The sequence below is a fragment of the Myripristis murdjan genome, chromosome 16 (genome assembly GCF_902150065.1).
Source record: "Myripristis murdjan chromosome 16, fMyrMur1.1, whole genome shotgun sequence".
In the NCBI taxonomy this organism is placed as follows: Eukaryota; Metazoa; Chordata; class Actinopteri; order Holocentriformes; family Holocentridae; genus Myripristis; species Myripristis murdjan.
In genome coordinates this window covers 14,804,695-14,821,680 of record NC_043995.1, presented here as the reverse complement: position 1 = coordinate 14,821,680, position 16,986 = coordinate 14,804,695, and the positions used below count along the sequence as shown (strand labels likewise).

Sequence of the window (16,986 nt, the reverse complement as noted above, 5' to 3'; positions counted from 1 at the left end):
TTTCTAACTTTGAAGATACTTCAGTGAAAGTTTTATGGGAAGTCAGAATTCTGGGGGTGAACAGTTAACACAAACCAAAATATGTTTTCTATCAGGGTCCCCGTGGGGCAAAATCACTTCACATGCAAGTACTGAACTTAATGAGAGCCAACTTGGTGGTCGAGAACATGACAAAGTTTAAAAATCTCTAATCCAAGTATCTATGAAACATCCTCTGTGATTAGCATTGTCCTCAGTGTAATCCAACCATAAAAATCCCGATTTTCCACAGTCCAAGAATTTTGAGACATAAGATGTGACAGGGAATCAAACATTCTCTGCTGTTTATTTATAACTCATTTTGTCCTCATTTAACTGGGCCACAGTTTCTCCTTTAAAGAGACAGTTCGCCCGCTTTGCTCGCCACAAAATGCCAGCTGACTTTCTTATTTGAGGAATTCATTTAGACATTTGGTTATTCCTTTTATTTTTTATATTTGATAATTTCATTGACATAAACAACTTAACAGGCCAACCCTTCCCAGTCTTTCCATCTTATAAAATATTTTTTATACATGCAAACCAATGAGCTGGTCTTTTCACAGTGACAGCAGGCTGTGAGATAGTTATTGTCCCCATAAAACTCTCAGAGAATTGGAGAGTAATCTGGCTTTTATGGTTGTTCCACTGTGAAGTTTATACACTGATGAATTCAGAAATTAACTCTGTCACTGACTGTGGCCATTTGTCTGTATTGGGATCTTGTAAAAGTAGGTGTAGCATTCACTGCACACACACACATACACACACGCGCGCACACACACACACACACACACACACACACACACACACACACACACACACACACACACACACACACTCGCAAACTGGTCATGTTTGAATATCCATACTTTATATATGACCATTGTCCTGGGTCACGTCAACCAGACCGTTACACGTCAAACAGTTTCTCACATGTTTCCGGACGTGTCATCTGCTAAAAGTAAGCGGCCGCTGGATGAGACATTACTTCATCCATCACACCAGATTTATTGAATAAAAAGGGGATTTCAGTCACACTGTTTTATTCTGTTTTTATTTTCAGTCAGAAGATTCTTACCCGTTATTCGACACCATGCTGGGACTTTCCTTGTTCATTAAACTCTACCTTTTTTAGCCGTTTTAAATGACCTTGAGAAACAAAAATGAATTATTCAACACGTGTTGCATCTTCTCCTTTGTGTGAGTGTCCTCACTGAATTTTTGCCGCCTCATTTTTGCCGTTAAATTTTGCTGCATGGTCTTTGTGAGTCTTAAACCTGCGTCTCTCGCCTCTCTTAAAAAAAAAAAAAAAAACACAATTCAATGCTTGTTACAGGTCAGTTTGTTAGAATATGATTGCATTGAATTCAGAATGAGTGTAGAAGTGCCACTAATCAGTTTTTTTGTTTATTTATTTGCATAGTACACCCATATTTAATGAGGACAAATTGATTTTTTTTTCTGATCAAATGTGAAACTGTGGTTGCAGTGAGAAACTACCATGGAAAACTACTACTACTACTAATTTTGACTCTGTGTTCGTCACAGTGCATGGTTTTCTACTCTGGCATAGAGCCTCTCCTATATGTTGTGCTCCTCTGTTCTCACCATTGGAAATCTTTATTTGCGCTTTCTTGTGGACAGAAAGAGAAATAGAGATCTGACACACTTTCCATCTCTACACATTTTTCTGAACGCCTTTTGACTTACATGTGGGTTTATTAACAATGTTTGAATCTTCCTCTTTAAAAAAAAAAAAAATAAATAAAGAAGGAACTGAAGATTCTACTTTTTCTACCTCCAGAACCACGACCCAGCAGCTGGGAGAGTTCTGTCGATGTGGTTTAAAAGGTTTAACTTGTTGGTGTCGCTGGGTTTTCCTCTTGATATGAGGTAACATCTTCATTCTCGCTCTGTTTTTTCCCCCCTCTCTCTCTCTCTCTGCCTCTTCTTGTTTCTGACTGAAGCTCAGCAGGACTATGAGAATGATTACTGAGGACCATTCTCCAGCCGTCCTCCTCTCCTCCTCCTGTGCTCACCTCCCTCCCACCCTCCCTCTCTGCCCAATAAATAAGCCGAAAATATGAGGAAATTGATAGATTCAGTGATTCCCCTCGAGGCCTCCATATTTCTTGGGATGAACTGTAACTCTCTTGACCCTGGTGTTTAACCTCAAATCCCTGCAGCAGTGGCTTTTAAACTTTTTTTTTTTCCCCTTGGGATTCACTTTTTCCAAATTATTTTTCTTGCAACACAAACTTCAGTTTTGCAGACTCTGCTGTAAAATAATAAGGATTTTTTTTTTCAGGCAACTGAGTTTTTAGGAACATTACTCCCTCAGCAGCATTTCCCCATATCACTGCCCATGTTGCCAAGAGAGTCCTGCGCAGCATGTTTAGAGTTAAAAGGTGTGAATTTTTACCATCAGGCTAATGTTTTTCATTAAAGAAGTCCCTTAGTTTTGTAATTCCATTATGTCAGTCTCAGAGACATAAAGGTCAGAGCTTACCTTCCATCAAGAACACATAAATTAAAAAAAAAAAAAAAAAAAATGCTGCTGCACTGATCACTGAGTTTAACGCCTGTGCTCACAATGCTTTGCCGCTGCGGCTTGTGCATCTCCCCATCTTAGTCAAAAATCTCTGCAAAGCTAATCTAATCTTTCAGAGCCTGATGAGTCAGCTAAAAAAATGATGAGCTGCTTTGATGCTGATTGGCTGCATTCATTACTCAACAACCCCTCTATCTGAGCATCTCATGGCCCGGGCAGAAAATCTGTGTTTTAACCTCGCCGGTGACCCAGATTTGATCTTTCCGCTTGCAATTTAACATCGACAGATAATCAGATCAGAACCACACACGGTTGAAAGCAGATTCTTCTCTTCTTTTTTTCCCCCCCAAACGCTGCTTTGTAGGTGGCATTAACCTAATGTGTCCTACACTGTCCTGGGACTTGTGTCTTCTTGCATAAAGTCCCACAGGCTAAGCTTGCTTGTGTTTGACCCATAGGGAAGGTGAGGGACTTCAGCTGCTAAAAAATCACTTAAAGCTGTTTGGCTAATTTTGTTCAGTTTTGTCCTGTTCATCCTTCCCATTTCTGCCCAAACTCTCCCCTGGCTCCTGTTCATCTTGCTAAGTAACCCCCCCAGCTAACAACAGGTTACCTCCTAATTGCTCATAAGCCCCTTGCCTGTGGATGGTGGTGGGATTTGATGTGGTTTTAGCTTTAAAGCCACAAGCTGACCTATATCCCCCAAAGCCAGGCTAAACGTCGCCCCATGCTTGCCCACGGTGGTGGTTTTGTGTGATTGCTCAGATACACTCAAACTGACCCTGAATATTCCCATACCACCCTAGTCCAGCCGTTGCCTCACGGCGGCTACCAGCCCTACAACCCTCCCTACAACCAGCCTTACAACCCCGCCGCAGTGGCTTACAACAACGACCAAGGAGACGAAGAGGAGGAGGAGGAAGAGGAGGAGGAGGACGCAGAGCGAGATCCATATTACCGCGGTTACCCCCCTCAGTACTACCCCCGGCAGCCTTCCCCCCACGGCTACCGTTCAAGCCCCGCCCACTACGAGGACGTGGAGCTGAGGTCCCCAGGTGTCGCCAGGAGGTTTTCGCGTGACGTGATCGGAAGAGAGAGCAGGGGCGGCGGCGAAGTGGTCGTCATGGAGGAGAGCGAAGAGGGAGGACTTTAGAGGAAGGATGGACTCACCTCAAGTGCTTGAGCCCTGCACACCGACACACACACACACACACACACACACACACACACATACAGATGCCGACAGGAACATGCACATACGCAAAAACACATACACACTTCAGTCCAAATGGAAACTCCCCCCCAGCTGAAACTGTGGTGAGAGCCCCCACCCCTCTCCGTGTATCCCAGATTTCTCCACCAGGTGAAACGATGTAAATAGCTCTGTGGACTCTTGTACGATATCTCTGTTAAAGGGGGGTCCGAAAAGTGCCTGATTTATGTTAGTACTGTCAAGTGGCAATGTAAAGGTAACAGAATTTCTGCCCATCCACAGCTGATTTCAGGACTAAACCCTTTTTATTATTATTTTATTTTTTTGTGAAGTTGCATGTCACCTTTGAGCCAACCATTGAGTGTCTAACTGGATGTGTGCATCTTGTTTTTGGCTGTATGTAGCTGGCTAGTTTCTTTTTAGAGTTTAGATCACTGAAGACAATGAACTGATACCATTTGTACGAGCTGCTTTTTATAATGATCGATCATCTGTTCCCCCCCTGCAGCCATGCTGTTTTGATTTCGATGTGACAAACAGTTAGAATGTTTCCCAAGTGTTTTCTCACTACAGTATTTGTCGAGTAGCTTCACTTTGCCTACTTTCTGGCTGGAACCCCCGCCCCCCCGCCGCCCTGCAGAAAGACTGTGTCAACTGCTCCAAGTTTGTGTCAAATTTTAACATTACCTAAACACTGTGGAACCCAGCATAATTTTTTTTTTGTATGATTTTCATTCATTGAGAAAATCCAGCAACCATCACACTTTGTCCGTGACACGTTTACTGTTGTTAGATATGATCAAAAAAGAAATTATGTTCATGAGTAAGAAGTGTGCTGAATTGAAAAAGCAAATCTATGTTGTTCATTTCTTGTCTTGCCGCCCCATTTTTGTTTTTACTGTCGTTTGTTTATTGTTCTTATGCAAAGTCAGGCATGTGCACTGTGGACACTGTTAGCTCATTGGTTGAGGCTGCAATTTGACCTCTGACCTCTGTTGGAACAAGACCTGGATCCAGTTATTATTTAAAAAGTATGACAAGTAAATAAAGTCAGCTGCTTCTCTGGGATCAAGTGAAGCTTTTGACTCTCTGGGGAGCCGACTGGATTGACCAAAAAGTGTAAACTCTGCCTTCGTTGCACTGCAGTCAGATAAAGCACTAAAAATAACAAGATTAGGTGGTACCTGACCCGGCTCTGTTTGGGTTTGAAGTTGTCAAACTTAAGAACAATTCCCTGTGGAATGTGTCTCACCACCAAACCCCCTTGGTACAGTATGAACTTATTTATTTTCTATTTTGTTTGCTTTTATAACCAATAAACCTGTAATGAGACTATGAAATTGCATTTTAAGTTGTGTTTAACTGGTCATGTTGGTCAAAATGAGGCAATCTATCTTTCATGAGTTTCTACAATATCCCTTGACTTATTCTCTTAATAAGACTGATTTACAAGAATAGGCTCATTATTTGTTTATTAGGTTTACAATGTATGCAAAAAGCACTGATTTATATTTTGACATCATCATGGAAATTTCACATCACTGACAACATGATAAATAAAAACTCAAAAGGCTTGGATTCCCTGAAGCATCTTTGCCAAAGTTGATGACCACTGTACTGAAAACCAATTGAAGGAAGTGGACCTGAGCACCGATGGTGTGGTCGTGGTTTTACCGTGATCTCACCACGTTTCACAGGCTGGACAGCTGGAACAGATGTCACTGCATCTTTATTGGCCAGATCTGATCGTCTCATGGATGCATAATGACAGAAAAACCCTGTGGAATCTAAGTTTTTCCCTGATCTGTGCTGTGCCACAAAAAAACAAAAAACAAAAAAAAACCAGTGTCTTTCTGGGTAAAGCAGGTCAAAGCTGTGTTACATGTCAAGGCTAATAGAGCTGATGGGGAGGGTGACTGTATATATTCCCACAGAAGGAGCTGGATGTAGTTTCTGCATCAACTTTATGACTCCTTAGCGCTTCAGATGCTTCAGGAAAGTCCAGTCAAGCCTCGATGCCAGTTCTGATGCAAAAGAGGGAACTCTAGCCAAGAAACAACCAGAGCTGATGGCTGAATTCACACACAGGCAGAAAATCTGACTTTCAATCCTCTTTTCCCACAGGACTTTCTTTCTTTCTTTTTTTTTTGTATTTTTTCATGAGCATGTAACAAGAGAAGTCAGATTTCAGGTTTTTCTTAGACTGCAAATAAAAAGACCAGATCTATGCAGTAGAGGTTAAAAAATGATCTCAGATCATGTGTCTGAGTAAATCCTACAAAAAAACAGTTTGGTCACTGATTTTAGTCTCGAACTGACAAATATAACAGTGTGTTTTGTTACGTTTGCAGGTAACGCTTCCAACGTAGCGCAGATAAGATCCAGCCTTGCCAAACTATCAGCTCGGGTCATATTGCAGATTTCATTTCAGCTTGTAGTCTTCAGGTCTGAGGAGGAAACGCAAAACAACAGATTAGTGAGGGACACCAAAAAACGGAGGAAAACAAACAGATTAGAAAAAAAAGCAGAGAAAGTGATAGATGAGAAACCAGACAGATCTTATCTGTTTTTCCTTTTCAAAAGGAGACCAGACAGGGCAGCTTTTTGTATTTTTTTTTTTTTCTTTAATTTAGAGTCGAGATTGAACTAGACAGATGTTATCAGGGCATGCCGTATTGGTTTTGAGAAAAAGCAGAAAAAATGTTATTATCAAGTGTAATAGTGCTAGTGCTATCAACAACAGCAGTACATTTATGTTGTCGATTTTCTATGTCTGAGCACTTATTTGTGTATTGAGTGTGCACCTGTTACTGTGTGTGTGTGTGTGTGTGTGTGTGTGTAGGGAGGAAAGGGAACGCATAAGCAATAACAGTGTTTAGCCTCTGCATCTGCACCAAGGCTTTCTGAGAGAATATTAACTGTGTGTTTAATAAAGGGCAACGATTGAATCGCCCTTGATAACCTAAACTCCCGCCTCCGATGCACACACACACACACACAAAACAAAACATATTTGATCAGTAAAACGATATAAAAGAGGGTCTGAGTGAATATTAACTAGGCGAAGGCCCGTGTCTTTAATAAAGAATGAGGATTGGCTCGACCTTGACGACCACACAGCGACAGGCCTGAGCACACACACTGATTGACTGAGGAGATTGGACCAGTCAACAATAAGAAACAGCTCATTTATCACCATGCTCACATGCTGACAGCAATACATGAACACATACGAAGGCATACTGTATGCAAGGGCACACACACGGCAATAATCTGATGTGAAAAGTCTTTGGAGCTCTCTGTGGATTCAGCGGCAGTATGGCAATAATCTCATGATTTGGACTAAGTGCACAGCAGTGGTCAAGAAAGAATAATACTCCCCAGTTTCATGCAATTTCATCAGATAAACAACAGACTGATCATTTTAATTTACTAGCAGGGAATTTATCTCTAAGAACCCATCTAAATTCATAATTGTTTCAACCTTTTGTTTTATCTCCTTTTAATAAGGCCACTTCAAATTTGAACATTTCTGAAATTAGAGTGTATATATATAGACCAGAATCAGGTAATATTATCAATTCTCAGCATTTGTTTTGACCTGTTTGGAGAGGCAAGTGGAGGCTTCGCCACATCACCGTATCTGAAATGGTGTCACACAAGTGCAGGCTTGTGATACAGATACAGATATGAGACATGGATCCTACCAGCGAGCCACTGGTGGCACCTGACCAGGTCAGTTTCTACAGCTTATACAATCATGAGCCCCGGGCCTGCTGACACGAGCGGGGATGCTTCATATTGCTGATACTCCAGGGATGGGTATGATATGGACAAAAATCAAATATCATGACTGAATACCTCAAACCATTTACAGATTTTTGCTAAACAATCATCATTAATATGGATACGATGACCAAGCAGGTCAAGACAAAGAGTAGAACAGTCTAATAATTTGAAAAAGTTGCATCCTTTTGCTGTAGTGCAGCTACTTAAATTTACTGCAATATCCAAAATCCCAAATATCTAGACATCTAGTTTCATATCACGATATCGATGTATCAACTAGCCCTATTACATGCATGCCTTTTATTTTAGTAGGTGAGATTAAGGTTTTCTTTAATCATAAAAAAGTACAGTTGTCTTTTAAATCATCATGAAATGCATAGAAAGATTAGATCATTCTTTCTCCTGGTTGTCTGGCTAACTGGCTAATCCTGCTTCTTGAACTAGACACACTGACAGCATCTTTGAGACAATTTTCTGCTTTGCACATTAAGGCTAGGTGCACTGGCCGCGGTAATGCAGGTGTTGTATCAGACCGTGGAGGTTAGGAGAGAGTTGAGCCAGAAAACAAAGCTCTTGATTTACTGGCTGATCTTTTTTCCAAGCCTCGCTTGCGGCTACGAGCTCTGGGTAGTGACCGAAACAATGAGATCATGGATACAAGTGGCCAAAAAGAGGTTTCTCCGCAATGTGGGAGGACCAGAGTCAAGCTGCTGATCTGCCACACTGTGCAGAGCCAGTTGAGGTGGTTTGGGCACCTGGTAAAGAAGCCACCCGGGCACCTCAACAGACACCTGAGAAGTCCCAGTGGCAGACCCAGGACAGGCTGGAGGGACTTCATCTGTCCGGAGAAAACTATTTTACAAGGCTGCTTTGCCTGCTCTGTTCCCAGTGCAGCCCTGACATGTACAGAAAATGGATGGATGTACATCAAGGCTGTGTTGAGCAGGTGCATTGAAAGCGGTCCCAGTTAACCTACCAGACTGATGTTTTATAAGGGTGAAGTCAGAGAAATGCAACAAGACTACATTATGATACCACTGTAAACATGGGTCATGCTCAATGTCAGACTAATCTCCAACCGGGAAATACTTCATTCAGAAAAACTATGAATCTGATTACAATAAATAACATATGCTCTCTCCTGCTATGTAAAAAAAAAAAATCAGTTTTCAAAAGGAACCACTGGGAAACAAAATAGCTGAGTTTCCCCATCAGTGCCCATGTGTTTGTGACAGTGTTTTGTGTATTTTCTGTGGTTTGGTTTGGTTTGGTTTGGTTTGTGGACCGTGAGAGGTTTTCTACTCAAGATGCAAAGTCAGTATTCCATTACAATGAGGGAAGTGAAATATGTCCTGCAGATACAAAGTTTCTGCAGGACACAAGTACAGTCACAAGTACCGTCACACTATCCCTGTGCTGGTGAAGTGTCTTGGGCTGCTATCCTGCAGAACCCTTGGAATAAAATGCAGCATTTACCAAATTTACAAGACTTTCCAGAGAAGCTCCCATGATGCTTTGCAATGTAAGCATCAGTGCACCAGCCAGGTATCACGTCCCCTGATGCTGGAGCCATTTGCAAGTACCTATGACTTAATTTACACAAAAGAGAACCAATTTTTTTTAAACCACAACATAACGCACTGATGAGAAAAGTCATCAAGTCAAAACAAAGATTTGGAAAATACATTCTCTGTTCATCTGAGACCAGTTTGCCATAATGGAGCATTTGTTTGGAGTATCATTTGGGTTTTTTCTCCACGGGGTAAACAGGTCATAAACAAATGTGGGACGTAAGGTGGTGCACAGGTCAACATCGCCCCCTTCTGGCTGATCCTGGTTAGTACAGAACCTGTCTGAATAGTTACAGAAACCCGACAATCTTCGCATGTGTGTACGTTATTCTTTATGGTGCAGGTTTAAAGGAGAAAGTGACGATGAAATTATTGCAACGTGAGGCAAATTTAAAAGTTGTCAAAGAGTCAGAATTCCAATAAAGTTAAGGTTAACAAAAACATTGAGATAAGTCATTTAGTGGTTAGGGTCAGTGTCAGGGCCTGAGGAATAACTATCAATCAACTGAGTATCCTCACAAGTACAGTCACACTTCTAATGTGTGTGTTTGTGTGTATTTGCTCTATAGGAAATTCAGCCTCTGTCAGAGAGCTTTATGCTTTGTGTCACCTTGTAGCCGTGAAACCACAACTAAAGCTTTACAATAAACACTTTATGCCATGGACCTCAGAGGAATAAGTAACACTTCACAACAAACAAGCGTCTCAAACGGAGAGAGGCGAGGAGAAAGCATGAGAGTGTGTGTGTGTGTGTGTGTGTGTGTGTGTGTGTGTATGACAGTGACACTGTTCTAGGTAATCCAGTGTGCACTTAGGTTGTTTGTACAGGTAGAGATTCCACATCTTAGGGAAAGCATTTACAACTACAATTCATAATTAACAGACGCTTTTATCCAAAGCAACGTACATATTAGATTTTTATACATGATATTTCCTTTTGTGTGTGTGTGTGTGTGTGTGTGTGTGTGTGTGTGTGTGTGTGTGTGTGTGTCTACATACGGTGTCCAAAGCCTGGGGAAGGCCTCAATCTCCTCTTGGGTATACTCGCTGAGCTTCTTTGGGATTTTTCTGGGCTGAGGAAGCTCCTCTGTCAGGTTGGCTAAGATGTCGTCTGGTAGGACCTGGTGAGCAAACGGGAGCAGGACAAACATAAGGAAAAATGGACAGGGCATGGAATTCAACAGGAGAAGAGGGGAAAAAAAGAATTATAAGTAGATGATTGAGAGCAGAAGAGGAGAAAGAACGAAGCGACAGGACAGAGACACGAGTGAGAGGACAGGATGAGGACAAGATGCCGGTTACACCCCAGATATTCTAGTCAAAGACTCTGAGCGGCGTTTAGGTGGATGAGTCTGCGGCACTGACTGACACTCTCATTAATATTCATTACTGGTGAGTGTGTCTGCAAGCTGAAGTAGTGAGGAGGCAAATGGCTCAGGGTGAAAAAACAAAAACAGTAATCAAGAAACACCAAAAAGTATTTACTGGTGACTTTAAATGGATTCAACTGTTCAACTTGGAGTGGCTGTTCTAACTTATAATGATTCATCAATCCAAGATCAGCCTCAAACAGAGTCTGGAAGAGAATTTCCCCATTTCTAAAACCTGATACCAATCACCGTCTGCAGCACATTACAAGTCAAAGCACAGAGCTCTGATTTTCTGCCTCTGACACACATGGATAAAGTAAGTGAGTTAGTGATCTAGAGAAAAATCATATCTAGCGTTTCTCCTGTGCAATGTTAATATCTGGGCGGCCCGCCAAGTAAATTTTTGTTTTGGATTATTTCAGATGTTGTGATGCATGAAGCGGACTGCTCTTGCCAATGTAAGTCAAACAAATGAGGTGCACTGATGCCAAGAGCAGAAATGCATGTTTGTAAACTACAACAACCATAATTCATTGCACTGATGGTGATGCAGTTAATCTGCTCTCCTCAGACTCATGGAGAATGGATTGACAGTCTGAAATGTAACTTTGCTACTTAGAAGGATGTATAATAGTGAGATAATGTTGCAATGTCTTGAGATTATACTAGACTGAAAGATTTTAGTGTCAATTACTGGGTTAAATGATTTCAGGTTGCCAACACTGACCACCAGATTATTATAACCATACACCAGTGGCTCCATACACTGTGCCGCAGTCTAGGTGGTAGAGAAGTCGGCCTGTGATAACCTCAGATGTTTAGACTGGCTGGGAACAAGAAGGATGCTCTCTCCTCTCTCAACAACAACAGGCTTGATTAGGGGCACCCAGTGGCCCACAATTTCTGTCAGAAGACTAATCATTTAATCAACCACTCGTTTTGGCAATTTTGTGTAACTGTATTTGTGAAAAAGCTGAAAAAGAACATAGAAACAAATCTCATCCTGGATGAGCCAAGGTCAGGAAAATGGACGGATACTGGCTGGTGCTTTTCAGAATCAGAGTCAACAGAGAAAGACAGTATCCATGGTGCACTCTCTTTGTAAAGCCTGGACAATATTAAACTAACATGTCTGCGATATAGGAGATGAATGAAGAGCTGTGACGACACAATACCACAGTCATGTGATGCCTACTGTGGGGTTGAACTCACTACCTCCATCAACACACTTTTTGTGAGTATGAAATGAACTATACATACAATAATCATTTTTTTATCATCACTGACTGTCTTCTATGCTGTGTTCATGGTCTTCTGGAGAAACATAACTTTTCAGTTGCACATCACTTCACAGCTTCACATGCAAGGGGAGGGACAGTCCATTAAACATATGGACAACTGCATAGATCTAACCGATCCTTCTTGTGGTGATAAGTTACTTTTCCACTGCGGTAAGAAAAAATCCATACCGTCACAGCCCTAGATGTATGTAATAGAAAACTGCATCAAAACTGAGGCACATAGCGAAAGAAAGGACTTACATCGTCAGGGAAGATGTGCAGCCGCTGCATCATGGTGCGCCTGTGCAAGTTCCTTGGCAACATGCCGTAAACAGCTAACTTCACTATCTGGTGGGAGGAAGCACATTTAACAAGGTTACAACAGGCTGTGACTGGACAGGAAAAGGAGTTTTTATCAGAGGCAAACCATGTAGTCAACTTGGGGAAAAAAGTCGGTCTTATAGCAACCATACCATGTCAAGTTTTTCAATGATTCTTTTTTTAAATAACAGCTCATATTTTCCTTCCATGTATAGAAAGCCCTTTGTGATCACGGGAACAGGCCAAACAACTATATCAATGAGGAAACCAAGCAGTATCTTCTGTTTGTTCAAAAAAAAAAAAAAAAAAAAAAGACTCTTTGGCGATGCAACGTTTCTCAGTGTTGAGCTGGTTGCACAATCATGAGTTCAACTTGGACAGAGTTATTGGCCTGGGTTACTGGACTAAAATATTGGCTAGAGATGTTGGGCCGAAGTAATGCTGACAAGTCGCTTCATCTGTCCAATTTCATTTCTCCCTCTTCTCTCTCCAGCACTTCAAACATCACTGTAGCTAAAGTACCACCAGGACACACGTCTGTGGTCAGAGACTGGAATGAAACCCACTTCTGCAAAGAGCCAGACACAGAATCTCTTTATTTGCTGGTTTCCTAAACTATTGGTTGGGATTTGGGAACCAGCGAAGGTCTGTGGCCTACCTCTGGTGGTCTCCACTTGACAAGAGTAATTATTTGCTATTTTATTACACTGAACAAGTCTACAAACCCTTGCTGCATGCATATCCCATATTCTGCTGTTGTACTGAACAAGATAAACTGCTGTTGGACTGTGCTGCTGCCATCACACTACATCACAAGCACTCCTGGTCCTCAAAACCCAGGATTCAGGTTAAAGACCGAATGAAATGGATGTATGAGATCAGTCCATGATGTGTTCCTCTGATAAAAAGGAAAATATGAGAAGGATTTATGTATATTATAGAGGAGGAGGATGGATTTTGGTGGTGCAGCTGGTTAAATGCTCTAGTGCAGCGCATGCTCACAAAGCACCTGAAGCAACAATGACGGCAGCTAACAGATTTTAGAAAAAAGACTTGTTGTTAATTAGTGGGATCACAGTCCCTCTGTTGAAATCCCTATGCTAATACGGATTTCATCAGCTTATCTGTGGTAAAAGCAAAGCTGAGGGCACAGTATATACTTGTATTCAATGATGTAAACAAATGACTCCAGCTCTTTAAGAAATTTAAATTAAATCTATAGGTTGCAAATACAAATAACTGAATGGGCTTAAATGGCACTCAACAACAGGACTTTGGTTCAAATGTCACATGATCCTTTGTTTCTCTATTATGTGTCAGCGCCTGGATGTCACAGCAGACGAGTCAACCAGTGGTTTGTCAATGCAGTTATCACTGTCGTAGAAAGCTGCCAAGCCACGCTCAGCTCGTCCTTTCACAAAAAGAAAAGTCCTCAGCCCAAAACCATAAATATGCAACACAACCAAAACCCCGGGAATTATCCTTGAACTGACATTCTCCTACCGATTTTCAGAGCCCCCAAACACCACCATCACCACCGCAGTTTAATCCCATTTCTATGCACTTCACATTAATATGCAAGAACACCACATATGAAGGGAGGGATAAGTGTCAAACCAAGGGAGCATCTGCTCTGCATAGCAGGGCAGAGGTAGACATTAGACTAATCTCTGTGAATGCAAGTTTAATCATTCATACAGTGTGATTAAAAAAAAAAACTGTGTGGCAGCGTTTTATTTGAGATTTTGAAATTTGTGTTGAGCAAGTAATGGCAAAAAGGAAAATGAGTGGCACTTACAGCTTTTGGGTCTTTTAGGTGGAGCTGGGCAGCTGTGACTTGTTTAAATCCACCCGGATACCTTTAAAAAGAAAAACAATGTTTACCCCATCTGTCTTTTACATGACAAGTGATGTTCAACTTGGTGCTCTGGCATCTAGTCAAAATTTGTAGTATGAGATTAGACAGCAGAGCTTCAGCATCTCTGAAACATCTCGTGTTCCAAGCATTTCCCATGAAAAGGGTGAAGGCTACATATGAAAAAATGGAACAAAAGTATTTTTTTTTTTTTGAAGTTTTCTTTCCTTTTCTTTGTTTAAGTTGAGGTTTTATGAACTGTTACACTGCCTAAACTCACACACTTCCATGGAAAACATTCAAAACTGATATGTAAAAAATATTATATAGCACTCTACTTTCAATTCTCCACTTTTGTTTCATGAATGGCAAACTCTGTATCTGTAATGAACTACTACAAAATTACAAACCCACAAAACCATATACAGAGGGAACTGGATTGTCGATACATGAGTTAACAAGTGATTAAGTAACACTGGGACAATCGACTAAACACAGGACTCTGGTAGAGAAGAAAACAGGAGTTATCCTGTGAGGTAGTGTGGATTCACCCTGTGTGTGATGAGTAGACTTTTTGCTCCCACTTGTTGCCAGAGAAAGCGATGTGTCTGGTGTTTATTACGACGACATGGTCACCACAGTCACCTGCATAGAGAGGAAGAGACATTTACAGACAGACAAACAATGTCACTGTTTGCAGTATCCTACTTGGGGCACCAGAAGGGTGAGTTTTGTCTTTTTATGTTGCATGTCACTTTAAATTATACTAAAAATAATTTTCGAATTCATGTCCTATGACTCTTAAATGATTTGCATTGCCCCACACACTAAAACAACTCTTTCGCCTAGGTTTGACAGCGAGGCAGAAATAGATAGACATGTCTAGCTGGTCGGCTACTGACTGTAACAAAATGCTCAGGAGAACAAGAGTCACCACACAAAGACAAATAAAGGCTCATCCATCAAAAAACAAAGACCGTTATGAAGCTCTTTCCAAAGCTCTGTCGCCATCGTGTGGCCTCTGCATGTTAAATCAACAATAAATGTGGATTTATCGAGTGAGGTCTTGCTGCAGACCCACAGACTGCTTCTGTGGCCAGGCACGGCTCCCTGGCTGAGCAGGCGGAAAATAAACTCCCGTCTTTAAAATAAAAGCCCAAAGCCACGCTGCCTGGCTTGGCAGGCTGGAATGAATCTCTTCAGTAAATTAATGTAATTGTAGGACGCTGCTCAAAACCAACATTTTTTTAATGATGCATTAAGCTAATCACTAATGAAATACAAAACTTGAATCAGAGTACAGAAATTGTAATTTCTTGATTATGAAATTTTGAAACGTTACACCTGCATCTGTAGTATAGGATACAACATTTGCATTTTTCTAGACTGTGGTCCAATTTAAATTGAAAAACTGCCTCCACCACAGCTGTTAGCATCTCAGTCGAGTCCTTATGAGAATCACACACACGAAATGCATCTTAGTTTTGTTCATTTTGTTATGTGATCAGTGCCCTTGTGTTGAGGCTTTTATTGTTTCATTTAAAATAAATATATTTCATAACTCTAAATCTAACAGTGAACCAAAGAGTAAATGTTAAGGCCTCACCAAATCCAAACAAATATTACTGACTGAGCTTAACCTTACACTGAATAATATTCATGGCATACTGAACAAAAAGGCTCAAAAATACAACACAGTCTGTTTGATTTGAGTATGTGTGTGTGTGTGTGTGTGTGTGTGTGTGTGTGTGTGTGTGTGTGTTTTCTGTGACAAATCAGAGGCCAACTCACTCAGTGCGTGGTAGATGGGTTTGTGTTTTCCCTGCAGTCTGACAGAACACATGGAGGCTATCTTCCCAGGAGGCTGCATCCTGGCATCGATCAGGAACCATGAACGAGCAAATGTCGCCCATTGCTGAAAGGAGGACGAGCGAGAGAGGGGTCAGACAGAGTGACCGGCACCGCACCAGGAGCAGGAGGAGAGCACAGCAGAGAAACAAGACACAGAGACACACAACAGTACATTCTTTTCCATATAATAAAAATGTCCTTCCTTGTTGGCAGATTTTTTTTTTTTTTTTTTTTTTTTTTTTTTGGCTAAGAATATTTCCAAATGGGTAAACGTGTTTCTTCTTCTGTTGTGAACAGCTTAATGCCACCATCTAGTTGCCATACTTGTGGGAAAATATGATGCCACACACTTGTGGCCAGGAACACAACAGTTCACAGTAAGTGGTAGATATAGACATCATTCACATGCTTGTCCTCATTTCCGAGTCTAAATAAACGTCTTGAAAAGGTTTGAGCTTATAGAAGAAATTATGTGTCTATCAGTGGCCCAAAATAATTTAACCGAGTTATAATGAAATCATTAGGTTATGGTGACTGGTGAATACCTATCGCATAATAACGTAAATTAATGAACTTTATGTGCGTGTTCCTACATATGTTGTTCTGCATGGCTTAAGTGGGACAATGTGTGTATGTTAAGTGTTATGGAGTCAGAAACGGGTTTAATTAACGGCTCCAACATGCCAGATAAAAGCAACAAATGCGACACCAGCTTCACGTTGATTGATAAGTGACCTCTGAAAAGTATCGCTGTCTGCTAAGAATAGCCCCCGACTTAAAATTATAACAGTATTTTAGTATTTCTCCTTGTGGAGCCTCATTTAGCAAACCAGTAACGCGTTTCGTTAGCAGCGCGAGCTAGCTGAAGAGTGGCGTATGACGTAACGTCAGACAAACATTTTAACGGCTGACACACAGCACCATCGGGACACCGAGTGTAAAACAGGATATGTAACTTACCTGGGCAGACCTGGAGAAACTCGACATAATTTAGTGGACTAACAGGACATCTTCTCCAAATTTGACCCTCAACGTGAGTGACAAGCGGTTTCGTGTTCTCGCTCGGCTAAAACACGATGCACTAAAACGCCGTTCCTACATGCAGGTCTTTCTATCTATGATGGACCAAAACATTCCGCTATTTCATATTTAAGGTTAGACATT

General features: G+C 41.3%; 2 protein-coding genes across 2 annotated transcripts in view; one reads left to right on the top strand and one right to left on the bottom strand.

Annotated features, from left to right (window-relative positions):
* col14a1a (collagen, type XIV, alpha 1a) overlaps positions 1-5,626 on the top strand; it is a 156,137-nt gene extending 150,511 nt beyond the window's left edge. The window contains exon 47 of the mRNA XM_030072096.1: positions 3,379-5,626. Within this exon, the coding sequence (XP_029927956.1) occupies positions 3,379-3,725 (347 nt within the window). The 3' untranslated portion in view covers positions 3,726-5,626. The remainder of the gene's footprint in view (positions 1-3,378) is intronic.
* A 230-nt stretch (positions 5,627-5,856) lies between these two features.
* Positions 5,857-16,985, bottom strand: mrpl13 (mitochondrial ribosomal protein L13). Its single transcript, XM_030073440.1, has 7 exons — positions 16,783-16,985; positions 15,763-15,886; positions 14,523-14,616; positions 13,915-13,975; positions 12,057-12,143; positions 10,145-10,266; positions 5,857-6,232 (listed from the first exon to the last, which is right to left on the bottom strand). Exons 1-7 carry the CDS (start codon positions 16,807-16,809, stop codon positions 6,208-6,210), a joined length of 540 nt encoding a protein of 179 aa, XP_029929300.1. The 5' UTR covers positions 16,810-16,985; the 3' UTR covers positions 5,857-6,207.
* Position 16,986: the final 1 nt, after the last annotated feature.

What these genes read in the sequence shown, in the direction of transcription:
- mrpl13 (XM_030073440.1), bottom strand. Translation starts at nt 16,809, where the DNA reads ATGTCGAGTTTCTCCAGGTCTGCCCAG. An exon ending in GTTTCTCCAGGTCTGCCCAG is followed by an intron (nt 15,887 to 16,782) that starts GTAAGTTACATA and finishes TCCTCCTTTCAG; the next exon opens with CAATGGGCGACATTTGCTCG. An exon ending in ACCCATCTACCACGCACTGA is followed by an intron (nt 14,617 to 15,762) that starts GTGAGTTGGCCT and finishes CTCTCTATGCAG; the next exon opens with GTGACTGTGGTGACCATGTC.